Source organism: Chrysochloris asiatica, unplaced genomic scaffold, assembly GCF_000296735.1.
Source record: "Chrysochloris asiatica unplaced genomic scaffold, ChrAsi1.0 scaffold00081, whole genome shotgun sequence".
Classification (NCBI taxonomy): Eukaryota; Metazoa; Chordata; class Mammalia; order Afrosoricida; family Chrysochloridae; genus Chrysochloris; species Chrysochloris asiatica.
In genome coordinates, this window is record NW_006408599.1 from 2,285,851 (window position 1) to 2,305,303 (window position 19,453).

Below are 19,453 nucleotides of genomic sequence, written 5' to 3' on the forward strand. Positions count from 1 at the left end.
ACCATTTTTCTAAAAGGTAGAAGGATGAATTAAATATTTGTAACAGTAAGATTAAAAGATGATGTCTTTTAAAGACTCACATTTAGAAATCTTCCAATGGAAAGTGCGAACTAAAAGATCTCTGCAACATGCACCCTGTGAGTAGGTGGTGGATGTCATCAGTGTAGGTAACGGCCTAGGGATTCTGAAGGACCTGGTATAACTTGGTGGAAGGAGCTCTGAAAAGAAGGAAGATGAAAAGTTAGGTTTCAAAAACAGCCCCCTAACTCAAACCTACTGCTGCTGAGTGCTATCGAGTTGGTTCCGACTCATAACCATGAACATAGAGTTTCCGAGGAGCCGTTGATGGATTTGAACTGCCTTTTAGTGCTGAGGACCCCTACCTACTTCATCTCTTCAGTCCTGGATTACAACCCCACTTTGATTCTAGCCATTGTGCTTCCTAATGTCTCCTTTTACCCTCTTGACTTCGTTGTTAAGTGCATGGAATCAATTCTGACCCATAGTGACCCTGTATAGGGTTTCCGAGGAGTGGCTGGTGAGCTTGAACAGCTGACCTCACAGTTGAGATCGACTGCAGTCCAGCACGTTAACCCTCAGCACCACACCAGGACTTCAGAGCACCTGAATTCATTCAGCTTCCACCGTGAGCTGATAGCTGGACCTGACTCTGCATTCTTCTCCCACTACTAAGAGCTGTCCTACCTCAGGAAACCCACCAATTGTTCAATGGCTAGTGCTTCTTAAGGAGCCCTGGTGGATTGCAAGGTCAGTTTGAACCACAAGGTCAGTGGTTCAAATTGACCAACTGCTTCTTGGAAACCTTATACAGCATCGCTTGGGACAGAACTGACTCAACAGCACGTAACAAGTGCTCTTCACTCTCTCAATCCTTTCCAGGTACGTTTTCTGCTTTTTGTTAACCCATGTGTTTTCAGTAATGAAAGTCATTTTGAATGAAATGAAAAAAAAATTTTTTTAGGTAATAATGAAATTCTGATATACTTTGTGGGACACAAATGTCCTGAGGGGCTCTATTGCTGGGGTAGGTGGAATGAGGCATGTGTTCTCAGATTCACTATTATACAGACCCCTAGCAAATGGCAGCATGTACTAAAAGGGGAGTAGGAGCATCCCACTAAATCTCAGAGGCAGAAAACATCTCTGAACATTATGCCCTGCTGGTCATGAACCCCATGATGGCTTTGGCCTTTACCTGACTTGGGTCCTACCAGAGAAAGTATTTGGTAATTACATTCAAATTTTGGCTCTGCTGCTTATTAGCTGTGTGACCCTAAGTAATTTGCTTACTCTGTAGGTCTATTGAAGTGGCACTTTTTCTTGAACGTTTCTTGGGGCTCAATCCCTGTAATTTACTGCTTTGTGACAAAGAACATAGTATAGCCCTAACTCCTGGTTTTGTCACTTACTGTGACATTGACCAGGTCATTTACCATTTTGTACAGTTTTCCTAATCCAAGTATGTAAAGATTAAATAATAATACATGTAAACTGTTTAGCAAAATATACATAGTTAAGAACTGAAAAAATGACTGAAAAAATGACAGCTGTAATCTGTCAGTGACAGCTGTAATCTGTCAGTAATACTGTGTTGATATTTACCTGGTCATCAGTTTATTTCATGTTCTCTCCTAAATTAGTGACAAACCTTTTCAGTTTCACACAGAAAACTTTATGTAAAATTCAGGTTCCTTTTCATAGACCCCAAGTTAAGAGGAATAAAGGTAGGCACAGTCACCTCTTCCCAGGCTACTGGGAGACCAACTAAACTAGGACTCAAGTTGGCCTCACCAGTAGTAGAGAACCTAATAGTAAACTAGATCCCTGACAGTTACCCAAATCCCAGTTCTAGTTTACTTCCCAAGCCATCTACTTACCATCCTTCCCCACTGTGACCTTAAAAGCCCCCCAGGTCTTAAGACAAATTTTACAGAGTTTAGAAGGTGGGGTTTATGTTCTAAAGTCACCTCTAGAAAACATATGCAAAGGTTTCAACTACTTTCCATGTAATACATCAAAATCCCTGTTAAGAACTTCCTCTTACCTGGCTTTGTCCAAATTGAGAGTCCTCAGCAAAGGAAGACCCCAGCTGAGACAGACCGGGTGACAGAGAAGCTGAGTCTGCAGAAGTGCTGGTGACCAATTCCCCTAAAGCATCAACTTGTCTCTTCAGACTGTGTAAAGTGCCTTCTGTCTGCCGCTTTCCTTTAATTAATACTTCTGCTTGTTTGGACATACAGTGTCGAAGCTGAGCCTAGAAAATGTCAAGATACAATTTAGGGTTTTATACACAAAAAATTTACCAGAACTATGATTTAGCTTCCTCATCTGGTAAGTAAATATGACTGCCAGAAAGTAGGAACTGTTGCTAAAAATGCTCTTGTCCTAAAAAACACTGAGGGAGGTGCTAGATGGATAATTCTCAATGCATAAACGTTTACCACTCTCTCCACTCTAAGTGATTAGGATTTCTTCACCCCTTACACCTCCCTCTTTAAATCACTGCTTCATCTCTCTTCCTCTCCCGCCATGATCTAGAAGATGAAGCTTGATACCTTCACTGTTTCCTCACTATGCACAAATTGTATTTACTTCATCCTTGACCAGGTCTCTAGCTGTACCCTTGAAATGGTTCAAAGTTTAAAGCAGTGTTGTGCAGCAGAATTTTCTTAATGATGAATATGCAGCTACTAAGGAATTGAATTTTTATGTTTAATTAAAAATTGAAATAGCCACACATGGTTGGAGGCTACAGTTGGCAGCACTGCCTCCTCTCTGCCCGTGTGGTACAGTCTTTCTCCAAACACACATCCTGTGTGTTCAACATTTGGCCTGGAGGTGATCTCACGCTTCTATTTCTACTCCCACTTTATAGAGTCTTCAGCTCCAGATTCTCTAGGTCTAAAGCTGATGGTCAATATTGACTGTTAGACAATATCTCAGACTCTGATTTTCAGCTGCCTACAGATATATGTCCCTCAAATGCAGTGTGTTCTTATTAAACTACTTATCTGACACTGAAGCCTACTTTTCCAGTATTACTAATTGTTCCCCCAACCACTGGCCCGTGATTTTATCCCCTGTAGCCTGGGAAGAGGGGAATGTCTGTGCCTACCATTATTCCTCTTAACCTGGAGCCTATGAAAAGAAACCTCAATTTTACATAAAGTTTTCTGTGTGAAATTGGAAAAGTCAGTCACTAATTTAGGAGGAACTCATGGATCAGGTAAATATTAACACAATATAACTGACAAATTATAGTTGCCATTTTTTAGTTCCTGCCCCAAGTACTTAGTTGGTTGTAGTAGAGGCAAAGCATATTACACAGGTTGAGTTGGTTGTAGTAGAGGCAAAGCATATTACACAGGTTGAAGAACAATGCCTTTGCCACTGCCAAACTGATATGCCATCTTCTCTGAGCTTCCACTATGTAATCTATGAAATTGCTCTCAGTGCTGTAACAGAGGGAATGTGAGAGCAGTCTGTGAATGTAAGAAATTGATCTCACTTTCTCCAATGTGATAACTATCTCATAACTGTTATTTGTCTTTTTAAAGGCAACCTTGAGTAGATCTTCACGGTGACGCAGTTTCTCTCGAAGTGCTTCTCCACGCCACTGTTCATCCTTTTTCATAGGGAAAAGGGACACATCAGTGAGTCCATCAGTAACCAACCAGCCACCCTCAATTCTGTTTTTTCAATTTATCTGGGAAAGTGCGGGAACCAGTCTTTCAAAAGCCCAAATTACCCTTCTATGCAGCCCAGAGCAGAGTAGGACAAACCCTTACCATTATGTGAACTTGGGAAAAGTTTAGTTTTTCTTCAAAAAGTGATGGTCGTTCATTCATGGTAAATGGAAAGTTCTCTTTCAAGCTTTCCAACTCTCCTTCTAAGTTTTCGTTTCTTTCAAAAATAGCTTCCAGTTCTGCTGGTAGTTCTGGAAGACACTGGTTGAGATTCTTAAGGCTGGTTCTGATTTCATCTTTCACCTCAGATTTAAGTGTCCTCATGGCTTCACTGATTTCCATTTGTCTTCTCTCCAAATCTTTTTGGTTTGCCATCTTAAAACATGAGGGAGAGTCAAATAGTAAAGCCCCCTGGGTCAAGTTAGGAAGTTACTACAATTGAGCTGTTTTAATGTGTCATATATAGTTACAGTTAAAGATTTACAAATGACAACCTCTGTGTTTTTTAGCACTCTTAAAACTTGGAATTATTCATGTAACCAAGTATAAACTACCAGGGAAGAAATTTTACTGGCCTATTGATTGAGCAACTACAGTTGAGGAAAACATGCACATCATTTCCTTGATGGTAAATTACTCTATGGAAGTCCGCTTCTTTGAAGTGAAGACAAAGCGAGACGCCAATTTTATTTCCAGTAAACGTTAGCAGTATGAGTTAGAACAAGTTAGCTAACTGTGCAGTCTGTTACCTCATTTATACACTGAGGTAGTAACTCTCCCAGATATGGGAGAACTAAATGAGAATTGGCACTTAATAAATGGCAACTACAACCATCTCCAAAGGGCCATATATTGAAACAAGTTACGTGATCTTGATCATAAACATTAATGCAGATGAATCCTTAGAAATGATCTGGTAAATGCTTTTATTTTATATAGTCACTAAGGATTGGGGCTTTTAAATTAAAAGTTATCTCTTATGGAGTCAGAGGGTGTGTGTACGGAAAAGGAGGCACAGATGAACTGGAATGACTATGGATAGTTCCAAGGACAAAGAGTAGCTGGGCCACAGCAGCCCAGTTAGAGTTCAGGAGTGGCCCAGATGTTTCCCTGGCTGAAAGTACTACAGCATTTTTCCCATTCCCATTCTTGAAACCCAGCAAACCAGAAAATAGTAAGTGTTGATGAGGATGTGGAGAAACTGGGGTCTTCTCATCCACTGCTGGAGGCAATGCAAAGAGATGCAGCCACTGAGGAAAACATTGACAATTCCTCAAAGAGTTAATACTGAGTTAGGAAAGAGCCCAGCAACTCAAGTCCTAGGTACACAATCCAAACCTCCCAACCTGGGAACTCAGACAGATGCTCGTACTGCATCATTATGAAGATGGAAACAATAGATGAATGGATAAAGTGTGGTATAGCCATACAATGAAATATTACTCAGCCATAAAGAAAAATGAAGTTCTAATACATAGGATGATAAAAAAGAATCTTGAAAGCATTCTACAAAGTGAAATAAGTCAGATACAAAAAGATACATACTCTATTATCCTGTTTATATGAAATATCTAGAATTGGCAGATAGCCAAGCTTAGTAGTAGTTACCAAAGGGCTGAAGGGAGGGGAGATTTTGTTGTTGCAAATTTACAGAGCAAAACAAACCAATTCAAATTTCTACATATACAATTTAGTGACACTGGTTAACCTTTCTCATTAACAGAAATTCACTGCCCTCTAACACTCACAGTGGGTTTTAGCCCACCAGCCACTCCAAGGGAGAAACATGAGGCTTTTTGTTCCTTCAAAAAGAATTAAAGGCCTCAGAAATCCTATACGTGGTTGCTATGAGTCAAAACCCACTCCGTGGCACTTAACAAATTTTCTAATCTAATTTTGTGAGTTGCTGTTGTCAATAAAGCAGACTAATTTTTTTTTTTTTTTTTTTTAAACTACTTAGGCCTAACTGTTGTTCAGTTTTAAGATGACTGCAGGGGATACTTTTATTTTAAGGTTTAAAGATGATCACAGGGCAGTAGTTTCAGGGGTTCATGCAACCTTCATGGTTCCAGAGAGTCTAGATTCCATGAGAAAATGTAATTCTGTTCTACATTTTCCACATTTTAATTTGGATTCTCCTATAGAATCTTTGATCAAAGTATTCAAGACCTGTAGCCAGATACCATCCAGTTCTTGTTCTCATGACAAAGGAAGCAGCTGGCCACACATTCCATATCCTCCTATTCCTGGCTCTCCTTCTTCCTCTGTTGTTCCAGATGAATACAGAAACCGATTGTGCCTTGTATGGCCACCTGCCAGCTTTTAAGAGCCCAGTACTACACAATGAACTAGGAGGCAGAACAGAGTTCTCAGGGATGGTCCAGGAAACCATGACTTTAAGCCTCCAAAGCACCAAGCACATTTCATAAGGTGTGTGTGTTTAGACATAAGCACCCTCAGCAGCTGCTCTTCTTTTTCCCATTGTTGTAAACATATCGATCTCACAGTGTAAGCAACTTTTCACAGTTGCACAGTTTATTGACAGTAATCACAAGAATCAGCTGTGGAATCGTATGCTTAATCAATGAGATTTTCCCAATAATCCACTTTCTTCCCTCTCTCTTGCCTCTGTGTCACCACTAATAAATGTAGGTCTCTAAACATTTGCCTGTTTTTTTGTTTTGTTTTGTTTTTTTGGTCTTTTTATATAAATCAATTCACAAATGTCAAATGCAGTTCCATCCATATTGCAGCATGCATCAAGACTTCATTTCTCCTACTGACTGAGTATGCGTTTACCACGTTTTGTTTATCCATTTACTTACTTGTTAATGGAAATGTAGGTTTTTTCCTACATTTTGGCTCCTATGAATTTTCTAAGGGGTACTGAGTTTCTGTTTAGGATGAAAAATAACTTTTTGAAATAGTGGTGATAGTTGTGCAACCCGGCGAATGTCATGAATGTCACTGGATTGCACACTTAAATGGTTTAAATGGCAAAGCTCACAATGAAAAAGTCTACTTTTAACAAATAAATCCTTCTGTGGAAGTGTACTTCTAAATTTTAAAACTGGAAAAACAGATTTGACTTAAAATTCTTATAATAAGCTTTTTACAAATTTGCAAACCAATCCCCTCTGTAAGGTTTTTTTTTTCCCCCGTAAACAACTCTGCTGGAGCCCTGAGGGAGTGAAGGTACTGAATGACCCCCCTTGTTGTGGGCACACACCTGTTTCTTGAGCTCCGTGTATTCGTGCTGCATTTGGACGAGCTCCTTCATCAGGCGCCTGGCCCGCTCATGGTTGTCCTGGGCCACCTGCTCAATTGTTGCCATTTCCTTCTGCATGCAGCTATTCTCCTGTTTTTGTTCCTAACACAGAAAGAGGACCATGACTCTCGAGTCCAATATGTAGTGCTGTGGCTTGCCAGCTTACACACTCACTAGTTCTATAATTCGATTCCCATCAGGGTCTCAGCTTCCCTAGTTCTTTGTTGTTGTAGTGAAATGCTGTAGAGTCCCTAAATCTAAAAGTTCCACCCGCCTTTGACAGGTGTAGTGTAGCTAGAAGTGCACCATATTCAAGTTTCTTAGCTCAAAGTCTACACAGTCAAGTATTGCAGCATTATTTTTGATAGTTATTTTCTCTTTTACCAACGCAAAAAACATCCTTCATCATAGGATTAAAATTTAGACATCTATATTCTATCTCTGGAGTTCTAATGTGGCAATGTAGGATGATGCACTGGACTGCAATGTTGGTTTCCACCACAAGGACAGTGGTTCAAATTCACCAGCTGCTCCTTGGAAACTCTATACAGGGTCACTGTGGATGGGAACCAACTCAATGGCACTTAACATTCTATCTTTATAATCATATATGCAAAATCACCCTTTGGAAAACACATGATTTGTAAAGTGACATTTGTGCAGTACCTAGAAACCCCAAAACAAACCAAACCAGTTGCGGATGAGCTGATCCTGCTTTGTGGCAGTCCCATGTAGAACTGTGCTCCACAAGGTTCTGTGGTTGTGACCCCTTAAACCTTTCTTCTGAGGCATCTCTGGGTAGATTTGAAACCCAACCATTCTGCTACTAGTCAGGTGCTTAACTGCTTGCACCACTTGGGAGCTCTTTCACAATAACCCTCCCCAAAACAGAACCTACTGCCATCGAGTCAATTCTGACTCACAGAGGCCTTATAGGACTGAGGAGAACTTCCCTAGCGAGTCAAAGACTGTCAATCTTTAGAGAAGCAAGCTGGTGGGTATGGACTGCCAACTTTGTGTTGTGCCACCGAGATGGTTCTGACTCATAGTGACCCAGCATAGGGCTTTCTGAGGAGTGGCTGGTGGGTCTGAACTGCCTAACTTGCAGTTAACAGTCCAGTGCTTATCCTAGACAGCACCACACCATTCAGCCCGAGAACTCCTCTGAGGCTGATGCCCAGTTTTAGGGAACCACCTACAGCCAACTTGGAAGAATGGATTAGGCATCTGCACACCAATACCAATAGTAGGATTAGGTACAGAGTTGATGGACAATAGATTTTTTTTTTTTTTCTGCTGCACTGACTGTTTTAGTTTAGAAATTTAAATGCATCAATTACCTCCTAAGCTGCTAGGGCAGCAGGTACTCACAAGAAGGGTTTTCTCCAGCTGACTGCGCTGGGTCTTAAGTGCTTCTTTTAGGCTGGCAATCTGCTTCTCGGCTTTCTTTCTTTCTGTTAAGAACTGGTTCCGCAGGAGGCTGAAGTCTGCCCTCATAGAGTCTGTCTCTTTTTGGAGAGCCACAAGCTCACTTGACTTTTCTGTTAATTCCTGCTCCCGTTCTGAAAGCTGTCGCTCTGAAATGAACAATGTTAGTAGGCTAACCAGAGGCTGCGGGCTGGCTGTGGGCAGATTACACGTCACTCCCTCAGGCACTCTCATCCGTACCTAAGTCCCACAAATCTAACCTGACCCACACCAGAGGCCTGGGCAGGGGGGTGTCTCTCGAAGCAACTGTTTCCAGGAGGGCCTGATCCCAGGATAGCTGTTGCTTTCCTTTTCAAGTTTTGGAGACAAAAGAGAATAAACAGTGCACCATTCATGAGTGCAGTGGTCCATGGACTAGACAGCTGGAAGGCTGCTTCATAACCCTTGCCTTTAAGGCAGCCATATCTGTATTTCTTTCTTCATGGAAGGGAGTACAGGGGAAATCACATAGGAAACTCCTACACATGTGCCCTAAATTAAAGATGAGGAACCTGTCTCCTGTTGTTCAATGATAATCATGTATGCAAAAACCTGGGGCACAAAGAGTGCTCAATAAATAATGCTTCTAAATAAAAAGGGCCCTTGAAATGGCTTTTTCTAATCACTCTACTTAGAGTCACCCATGTCCATGTTTCAGTTCTGAGTCTATCAGCTAAGTTCCATTTTCATAATGGGCATATCAAGACTTCCCAGAGAAGGAGAAATAGCCCTTTCAGATCTCCAGACCCATTGAGTTCACTAAGGGAAGTAACATCTTTTGAGCCTATTAAACTTTGCAGATGATGAAAAAAAAAACTTATTTATTGGCGTGTGAGCAACTGTTAACCCTGGATTCCCAAGGCAAATTCATTTATATATGGCTAAAGAGAGAGTACACAGACTCAAAGGCAAATACCTTTATTTTGGTTCCATTTACTATGTCCAATTTGGACAAAAATAAATTTATTCATATTGTTTTTTGTCTGACATGGAACAGATCATTGTTCCCAAAGCTCATAAATACTCTACTACTTAGAAAGCCTTTAGAGTACCTTTTGGCACTTCTTTGCCTTCATGTTCCCCTTGCTTGAGATAGCACTCTTAAACTCAAGAATCAAATAGTCCCAGGACTGAATCGTGCCTCTAAGCAAGCTACCAATCTTCATGGTCTGTCTGAGCCATTTCCTCATCATTCATTAGGCTATGAGCATCAAACCAGGTATCATATCTCCTGCTTTGATTCTCCTACCTCCTTTTGGGTTTCTGGATGGTGCTGGGTCTCCTTTACACAGTTAACCGCAGTGCGACATTCTAGAATACATACTGGTTTGGGAAAGCGTCTTCTCCAGGGATTCACTCCATCTCTCCTCTTCCTGCAGAGTCCTGACACGTTCTTCAGCCACCAACACCTCTGTGAGCACCTGCCCCAGTTTGCTTCTCTGGTCTGTTAATTCCTTTTCCAGCTCCTGCTGCTGCTCCTTCAATGCCACTTTACTGGATTCTAATTTCTCTTCTTCACTTTCTCTTTCTTTCTGGAGTTTTTGAAACATCTTAATACAGAACAACCTTAGTTAGTCATAAAATAACAATCACTCAATACCCCCCTTTGAGAGAACCACCATGGACACAAGACAGATTCCAGGTCAACACAGAGTAGAGAAAATGGCCCACTATGACACAGTGAGCTCCCTCTAACAAAGTGACCAAACTGGGGCTGGAAAATTATTTGTTCAGCAAATTACAGAGGTATTCACATAGTAAAGGTGGACATCTTAATGTGGTCATTAAACTTCTTTACAGAATCAATGTTTTATGATCTTACTGGTCCATACACATTAGCATCAAGAGATTCTAATAGTTGGCATAAAATTCACACCTGCTTACACAGGGCAGTTAAGGGAAGTGCAGTCCCAGAGGGGATACCTTTCAGCCACTTTCTTCTAAGAAGAAACTCACAAAAGAGGCAAAATGCTTCCCTTTACATGAGATAATGTGTGGTACCATTTCTTGTTGGGTTAGCTTGAGCTTGTTTTCTTCAATCTCATTCTGAAGTTGTTGAAGTTGTTGTTGTTTGGTCTCCCCTTCTTTTTGACAGTCTTTAAACTTCTTTTTCTGGTCACTAATGTCCTTTTGAAGCCTGGTCTGCTCACTACGCTGCATGTCTCGGTGCTTGGTGGCATGAAGCAGATCCTTTAGGTGGAATAACAAAGTCAAATAAAAAACACGGAACTTTAGGCAAGAAACTCCAGTTCCTCCAAGCTATAGTTGCCTTATTGTTAAGAAAAAATATATAACACCCATCTCAAGATTGTAAAGAGGATTAAGAAAAACGAGTCAGTTTTAATAATGTTAGTTAAAAATGAGCCTACTAGTCATGGTTTTGTTATTATTCAAAGTATTTATATAGAAAATAATAAAACTTCTTTCTTTAAGGAGCCGAATGAAGTGTTTTTGAAACCCACAGAAAATATTCATATGAACCTGGTTAAGAATCTTAAGCTAGAGCATTTTGATTTCAAGTTTTATATGTCTTAGAAGCACAGGATCCTAAAGGTAGCAGGAAGAGAATTAAATGTGTAAACTAGATTAGATGTCTAAACTAGCTGCTAATTTATACAAGGGAAACTGAGGTCCACAATTTGCTTGGGGTTCTTTGAAACTTAACACAATGACATTATCCAAGAGACAAAACAAAGTTACTTTTAAGATCATCAAGTACCAGAGAGTCAAGAAGCCTCTCTACTCAATATCTGACAAGGCAGAGGGCCAGATCTGGAGGTCACTGGGCAAATCAGTGATGAAACCTAAAGCCAGCCTTTGGAGGCCTTGTCAGTCAGAGAAGGTCCATTTGGGACTGCTGAAAGGCCAGACTCTACTTATTAGCTTTGAGTAAAACTTTGTTTGACTCAAGAGTTCTAGGACTAAAATAAAATTAGAAAACCACTGCTTTGCACCAAAGCTTTAAATTATATGTTTGGGTTGTATAGATGTTGCCATGGGACTTGCTGTTGTGAAAAGAAACCAGCCTGCTTGATTTTTTGTTGTTGTTTCAACTGTTTGCATGCCTTCAGGATCCTACTGGAAGATGACATTTGCTAAGTTTACCTGTTCTGCTAGGTTCAAATGGTCTTGGACATGAGTTAGTTCCTCCTGTAGTGTGTTTACCTCTTCCCGTTTTTCTACAAAAGTAAAGTTTTCATAAAGTAAGAAATACCAGGTTCCCATCAGCCTCTCTTAAAAACAGAAGTAAATTAAAATCTATTTCTGTTACATGTACATAGGCACTTCAAAAAATTTGTGGAAAAATCCCATTATCCTTTCATTCCATTTTTCCACAAACTTTTTGAAGCCCGTTCATATGATTCTGCCATACTAGCTTACTAAATAGCACAGTGGTTAAGTGCATGGCTGCTAAATGGAAGGTTGGTGGTTCAAACCCACCAACCACTCTACAGAAGAAAGATGTGGCAGACTTACGGTACCGATTAGTCTTGAGAACGCTGTGGGGAAATTCTAGTCTACAGAGACGCTACAACTCGGCATCAACGGGACAGCAAAGGGTTGGTCTGAGTTTGTGCTTTTGATCTTACTAAAGGCCAAAAGACAGAGTTACATATAAAAACCAGGGTCCAGGGTTTTAAACACTTCCAGGTTCAAAACCTCATAATAAAAATAAAATTCTTAAATATAGTACCCAGTGTTGGTGACATTCATATTTTAAAAATGGGTACCTCATACATTGCTGGTAGAAATGTAAACTGGTACAATCTTTCAGGAAGATAATTTAGGAATAAATTTTATATCACTATCAAAGTCTGAGTCCTGGTGTGGCACTGTAGGCTAAGCACACATATACATACATAAAAATAGATAAATATTGTTAAATGCTGTTGAGTCGGTTCTATCTCATAGCAACCCTGTTTAGGGTTTCCGAGGAGCGGCTGGTGAACTTGACCCATTGACCTTGCAGTGCAACAGAGCTTATAGTCCAGCACATTAACCCTCAGCCTATATATGTGAAGTACTGGTGTGAAACGGTGGGATAATGCACTGGACCACAAGGTTGGTTTGAACTGAAAGGTTGGCAGTTCAAATTCACCAGCCACTCTTTGGAAACCCTACACAGGGTCACTGAGCCAGAACCGACTCAATGGCACTTAACAACAACAACAACATGTATGTATGTACTGTCAGTGTTAAGTACCACTGAGTTGGTTCTGACTCATAGTGACCTTGTGTAGCAGGGGTGGGGAACATTTTTTCTGTCAAGGGTCATTTGGATATTTATAACATTATTTGTGGGTTATACAAAATGCTCAACTTAAAAATGAGCCTGCTATAATGTGATGGCTAGGACTGTGGTTGCCTTGGCAGGGCCAGATCACATGATTTCTAAGGCCTTATATGGCTCAAGGGCCGGACATTCCCCACCCCTGCTGTATAGTGTTTCTGAGGAACAGCTGGTGGATTTGAACTGCCAACCCTGTGGTTCACAGTCCAGTGCTAATCCTGCAGCACCACACCAGGAGCCCCTATATATGTGTGTGTATATATACAAATGACAATCTGGAAGGATATTTACTAAACTGTTAACAGGAGTTATCTTTGAGGAGTGAAAAACAACTCACTGCTGTCGAGCTGATGATCCCCACTCATGGCATCCTATAGGCCTGCTCCTCAGGGTTTCCGAGACCGGAAATCTCTACAAGGGCAGACAGCCTTATCTTTCTCCAATGAGAGGTTAATGGATTTGAACCCCTGATGTTGCAGTTAGTAAGCCAATACTTATTCCACTGTGCCACAAGGCTTCCTTCTGAGGAGTAAGTTAATAATAATCTTTATTTTCAACTTTTTTGCTATGACTTTTACTTTTTCTTTAAAGAAAATGGTGGTGGTGGTTTACTGTGGAGCCGGTTCCAACCCAAGGCCACCTGCATAGGGTTTCCGAGGCTATGAATCTTAATAGCAGCAGAAAAACCTCATCTTGGTCCTATGGAATAGATGGTAGTGTCCAACTGCCGACCTTGAGGGTAGCAGCCAGAATCCTAACAAATACATTACCAGAGCTCCTTTTAAATAAAATAGATGACTTAAAAACATAGTTTTAATGAGATATAATTCACATGCCACGTATTTTACTCATTTGATATGTACAATTCAGTGGCTCTTATATATTCCAAGCTGTGCACCCATCACCATAATTGAATTTTAAAAAACCCCATAACTATTAGCATGAATTACTGATGTAAGAAGAAAAACCAGAGAAAAATCTTAGTCTTTCCTGTTCTGCTGCCACATACCTTGTAGCTGTTGCTGCAGAACTGAAACGTCTTCATGCAGTGAGAGCTTGTCTCTGTTTAGCTGGTCTACTTCCTGCTGCAGTTTCCTGACAGCCAATTCCAACTTCTCTAAGTTCAACTGTTCTGTTTGGCTAGTCTCTTCTGCAGCTGCCAAAACTCTACCGCAAAAGCAGAGTAAGTCAAACCGTCAGATACAGAATGCTCACGCACATACACGAGATGACTGAGGACTGACTAGGGTTACCATTTCACAAAGAACAGCCACAGAAACTCTGAACAATGAAAACTCTTCACAACATCTACCTCTTCAGTTCATTTTCTCAAGAAATTTTATCAGCAGCTTTATAAGTAAGAGATTTTCTAAAAATAGCTCACTAAATTGAAGTTTTAGAAAAGCCATGGATACAAATATGGAGTATGCATTCTTTTACATAAATGGGATCATACAGTATATACTTGTTTTGTCTGGATTTTTTTTTCCACTCAGCATAATTCTTGTGAGATTTATCCACGCTTTTGTATACATAAGTACTTTAATCCCTTTTTACTGATGAGTGGCACATTATGGTTTATCCATTTACCAACTGACTGTAAGTTTGCTTTCAGTGGTTAACTGTTACTAGGAAAGCTGCTATGCACATCAGTGTACAGTCTTTGTATAGACACATGCTTTCATTTCTCTGGCATAAATACCTAGGAGTGAAATGGCTGGACTTGATGGTAAGTGTATGTTTAAATTTTTATGGAAATAACATACTGTTTTCCACAGTGGTTGTGCTATTTTACATTCCCACCAATAGTGTATGGCAGTTCCTTACTAACATGTAGAACAGTAATCTTTAATTTTTGACAATCTAATGGGTGGGTAGTGATATCACTTCATGGTTTAATTTGCATTTCACTAGTGAAAGTACATAGACTGCCAGAAGAATAAACAAATCTGTGTTGGAAGAAGTACAACCAAAATGTTCCTTAGAAGCCAGAATGGTGAGACTTCATCTCTCATACTTTGGACATGTTATCAGGACATCATGCTAAGTAAAGTGGAGCATCAGTGAAGAAGAGGAAGACCCCCAACAAGATGGCAGCAACAATGGACTCAAATGCAATAATGATTGTGAGGCGGGCTCAGGACTGGGCAGTGTTTCCTTCTGTGGTGCACAGGGTCACTAGGAGTTGGTACTCAATAGCACCTAACAACGACCACAGTGATTACTACCCTGAGCATTATTGCATGTGCTTATTTGCCATTCATATATCTTCTCTGGTGAAATATCTGCTCAAATATTTTGCCTATTTTTTTAAAATTGGGTTGTTTTCTTACTGCGTTTTGAGAGGTTTAAAAATATATGTATATTTTCTGGATATAAGTGCTTTATCAGATACATGGTTACAAAGATTTTCTCTCAGCTGGTGGCCTGTCTTTTCATGATCTTAACACTGTCTTTTGAGAAGCAGAGTTTTAAGCTTCACTAACTTCTATTTTTATAAATTCTTTCCTTTTAGCTTTTGGTGTTATACCTAAGAGATTTGGCTAACCTAAAGCCACAGAGACTTTCTCCTATTATTCTTCCAGAAGTTTTTAATTTAGGTTTTAATAATTATGTAAACAAGTGTTGAAATCAGATAGTGGTACTCCTAAAGTTTTGTTGTTCTTTTTAAAAGTGTTTGGCATCACATATAAAAAAGTTAGATTCTATTCTAAATCTTACATGAATTTTATAATCAGGTTATCAATTTCTACAAAAAAGACTGCTGGGATTTTGATTGGAATTGTCTTGAATCTATAGATATATTTGGGAAGAATTATTATCTTAAATAATAGATAGCAAAGCAAATTAGAAGGAAATTCACTATAACATACTATTGGTGGATTGTATTAGGGTAGTGAGTTTGTAGTGTGTTTATTTTCTTAGTCTCTATTTTCCAATTTTTAAAAATATTATGTTTGTATCATTTGGACACACACAGAAAAATGCTTTAACCCTCATGAAGGAATCAGGCAGGCTTACTGTTCCTGCTCTCACCTTTTGGTTTGTGCCACCTTCTTTTCCCAACTGTCACATTTCTCTTCGAGATCTTCCTTTTCTTTGCTCAAAGACTCAATGCACAGCTGTAAAGCTTGGGTCTCAGCGGTCATTCGCTCCATTTCCCGTTTGTCCTTTTCCAAGAGCTGCTTCTGCCACTCGATTTCCCCTTTCTGTCGTTGGGCTGTGTGCTGCAGATTCTCTAATTCCAGCTTTTCCTAAATCAGATAAAACAGAACTCAAACATCCTGTAAGAGAAAGACTGCAGTTTGCTAAGGGTGCCACAGCTTAGTGCATTACCTCCAGCACTTGAACCTGTGTCTTCTCTAACTCAGACACCCTTTGGTCATGCTGTAGCTTCAAGCCTTGTAGCTCATTGTTTTCAAGTTGCAATATGTCCAGAATATTCTTGAGTTCTAACAGACAGAAATAAAGCATGGTCTAAGCTAGTAAATGAACTTAGAAACATATGAAATGAAACAAAATGAAATAGAAAATAATGGTACAGATAATTTGATCATCTGTTTTGAGCTCAACTCTGAAAGTTATTAAATTGTTTCTGTTTGTTTTTTTAATGAGGAAAAACAAAGGTCCTTTAAATAAGTTAACAGCACTTTAACAAATAACAAATAAAATAAAATATAAAAACTAAACTATACATCTAATTTTTAAATTAAATTAAAAACAAACAAACATTTTTTTTTGGCCTTTTTGAAATGTAGGTATTTAAAGTTAACACTCTACCAAAAATATTTGCTTATTGTATAGAATTCAGAAAATAAAAGAAACAAGAAAATAATTATCTGACCATCCAAAGATAATCCCTAGTACAATAGCATTTTGAAGTATTTCCTTTCATGGGTATGGATGCATACCCATGGATATTTAAAAATAAAATGGGATTTTAGTACATGTCCAATTTTTACTCATTTCTTTCACTTTTCACATGAACATTTTAGTATGCCATTAAATGTTGTTTAAAATCGTTTTAAACGGGTCATTTACACTATTTCCAAATTCTGCTGTTATAAACACTGCTGCAATTCTCATAAATGCTTGCCCTCTTAGATTCCTAGGAAGCAGGGTCAGAGGTCCAATACCCATGGTGTTTAAGAAGCTCGAGACACAGGGAGACTGTTCAGTTCATACTTCAACCAATAACCTATACCTGGTCCTCTTACACCACATCCTAGTCAGCAAGAAATATGATTATTCTGCTTTTAAATAAATCATTTGAATGGATGAAAATAATATATTCCTTTAAACTTTGCTTTTCTTTACTTATTAATAATTTGACCAATTGAATGTTTCTTGGGATCTGGAATATAGACATTTTCTAACCTCAAATCCTATATGACTCTTTTTCTTTAAACTTACCAGTTTTATGTTTAAACATCTGCCCTAAAACTACCTGAAGATTTTCTTCCTCTTTTCCAATTTCCTGCTTTATAAGTGCAAGTTGAGTTTTTTTTTCACTAATCTGGACATTCAGTTCTCCTTTCTGAAAACTCAGTTCTTCCAGAAGAGATTTTACTTCCTGTGGAAGGGGGGAAAAAAATCATGCCTTTCTGCAAAATTGTGAATGGAAATTATTTTAAAATCAGTTCTCTTATAAATAGTCTATGTGACATTTATATGTGCAAGGCATTGTGTTGTCAAAGAAAACAAGGGTTGATTCAGACATAGCTTCTGTCCTCTAGGGACTCAGCACCTCACCGTGCAATAAGGAAGATCACACACATCAACAGGATCACACTAAATGCCCTAGGGAATACACAGAGAGAGTGACTCAGAACTCAGAAGAGAGAAACTTCTTAAGCAGGAGTAGGGGAAATGTCAAGGAAGTCTTCAAATAGGTGGTTAAGAAGGTTGGTCATGAAAAACAGGTTCTAGCTAGTGATGAGGGAGAAAGGGCATTTCTGGAGAAGAAATGGTCTGAGAAAGGACACAGAGGCAGGAAGGTCCTGGATATGGTATGGGGGAACTACTCCAGATAGACACAGCATAGAAGCATATCATAAAACCAAAGCAACATTGCAGGGTTTTTAAGAGTTCAGCAATTTATGTTTGCATTTAAGGGGAATCAAATGAAAATATCTTAAAATAAATCCACAGTACTGTCCAAGGGCTCTTAAAAAGAACTATTAAAAAACATACCCTAATGTGATTGCACTTCTCAGCTACTTCAGTCTCTCCCAGACTCAGAGCTTCCTGGAGGTCAGCCTTTGCCTGGACCATGCTTCCTTGGAGTAGATTTAGTTCCTCCTTTTTATGCCCCAGCTGCCTATCCAAGACGATCATCTCCTGTTGCTGACTTGTTATCTACATTTAAGAAAAGGGAAGAATGCAAAGCTTGACAAAAGTTGCCGTTTCCAGGGGTAAAATGAAAAAAACTAAGTCCAAAAAACAAAATCTAAAACTACCTGGTTGTGCAGAAGAATCAGGACCTAATGCTCTAGTTCCAAAAGTCAGCATAGCTAGACGTGTGTGAGTGTGTGTGTGTGTGTGTGTGTGTGTGTGTGTGTTTGTGAGATGGTTCAAACTGACCTTGCAGTCCAGCTTTTATCCTACAGTGTCACACCAGGACTCCTCCTAATACATGTTGTTGTTGTTACGTGCCGTCAAGTCGGTTCTGACTCATAGTAACCCTGTATAGGGTTTTTAAGGAGAAGCTGGTGGGTTTGAACTGCCAACCATGTGGTTCAAACTGATATTGTGGTCCAGTGCTTATTCGACAGTGCCACCCCAGGTACTCCAGATGGGGATTAGGGGCGTGAAATGCCTAATACAGATCATAAGCTTATATTCTTAAAATTACTCCAATCACAGCAATAATAACAGTATGATTATCCTTCAGGTTATGGCTTCCAAAGCACTTTCATATCTATCTTTTACTTGATAATAACAGTGATGACAGATACTAAGGCAAGGGATTTATGTTTATTTATTCACTTTGTAAAATTTTTTAATGACTTATAATCTTGAAGGTAATGCACATTTACAGAAAAGTCAGAAACTACAGACAAGCAAAATGAAGAAAATAGAAAAATACTCAGAATCATCCCCTCTCTGAGGTGACCACTTTTGTACTTTGGTTGTTGTTGTTGTTGTGTGCCGTGGAGTCAGTTCCGACTCATAGTAACCCTGGTACAAGGTTTCCAAGGCTGTAAATCTTTACGGGAACAGAAAGCCTCATCTTTCTCCCACGGAACAGCTGGTAGTTTTGAACTTTGGTAGAGACTGCAATATAAACCCTGTGTTTTTAATACATTTAGAATAAATGACCTCACAGACCCATGTTCTGAGTCTCAATCCTTTTACTCAGTAATATGTAGTATAAAACTGAGATTCAGATTTGGGTTGGACTCTACAATAAGCACTGCTGTTGTTTTTAAGTGCTGGCGAGTTGGTTCTGACTCACAGCGACCATGAAGAGGGTTTCAGAGGTTGGAAATCTTTGTGAGAGCCTTTTGCTCATCTTTTTGCTCATCTTTCTCCCATGAAGCAATTGGTTAAACTTGTGGTTTGCAGTCTAATGATTATACTACAGAGCCACTATGCTCCCCAAATAACAATTAGGAGTACAATACAAAAATTACTCTTTATATTTTGTTTTTTTCCAATCTTTTCCCCAAAAATACAAGAGGGCTTCAAAAAGTTGGTGGCAAATCAATTTTTCTGTGA

At 39.4% G+C, this 19,453-nt stretch overlaps 1 protein-coding gene across 1 annotated transcript in view; it reads right to left on the reverse strand.

Moving 5' to 3' along the window:
• Positions 1–2,047: 2,047 nt before the first annotated feature.
• Positions 2,048–19,453, reverse strand: part of CNTRL (centriolin) — a 109,546-nt gene continuing 92,140 nt past the window's right edge. The window contains exons 29-41 of the mRNA XM_006865666.1: positions 17,927–18,091; positions 17,147–17,306; positions 16,070–16,185; positions 15,770–15,987; positions 13,743–13,900; positions 11,548–11,621; positions 10,444–10,632; positions 9,767–9,992; positions 8,347–8,552; positions 6,937–7,077; positions 3,810–4,082; positions 3,584–3,646; positions 2,048–2,275 (exon numbers count right to left, since the gene is read on the reverse strand). Of these exons, the coding sequence (XP_006865728.1) occupies positions 2,048–2,275; positions 3,584–3,646; positions 3,810–4,082; positions 6,937–7,077; positions 8,347–8,552; positions 9,767–9,992; positions 10,444–10,632; positions 11,548–11,621; positions 13,743–13,900; positions 15,770–15,987; positions 16,070–16,185; positions 17,147–17,306; positions 17,927–18,091 (2,217 nt within the window). The remainder of the gene's footprint in view (positions 2,276–3,583; positions 3,647–3,809; positions 4,083–6,936; positions 7,078–8,346; positions 8,553–9,766; positions 9,993–10,443; positions 10,633–11,547; positions 11,622–13,742; positions 13,901–15,769; positions 15,988–16,069; positions 16,186–17,146; positions 17,307–17,926; positions 18,092–19,453) is intronic.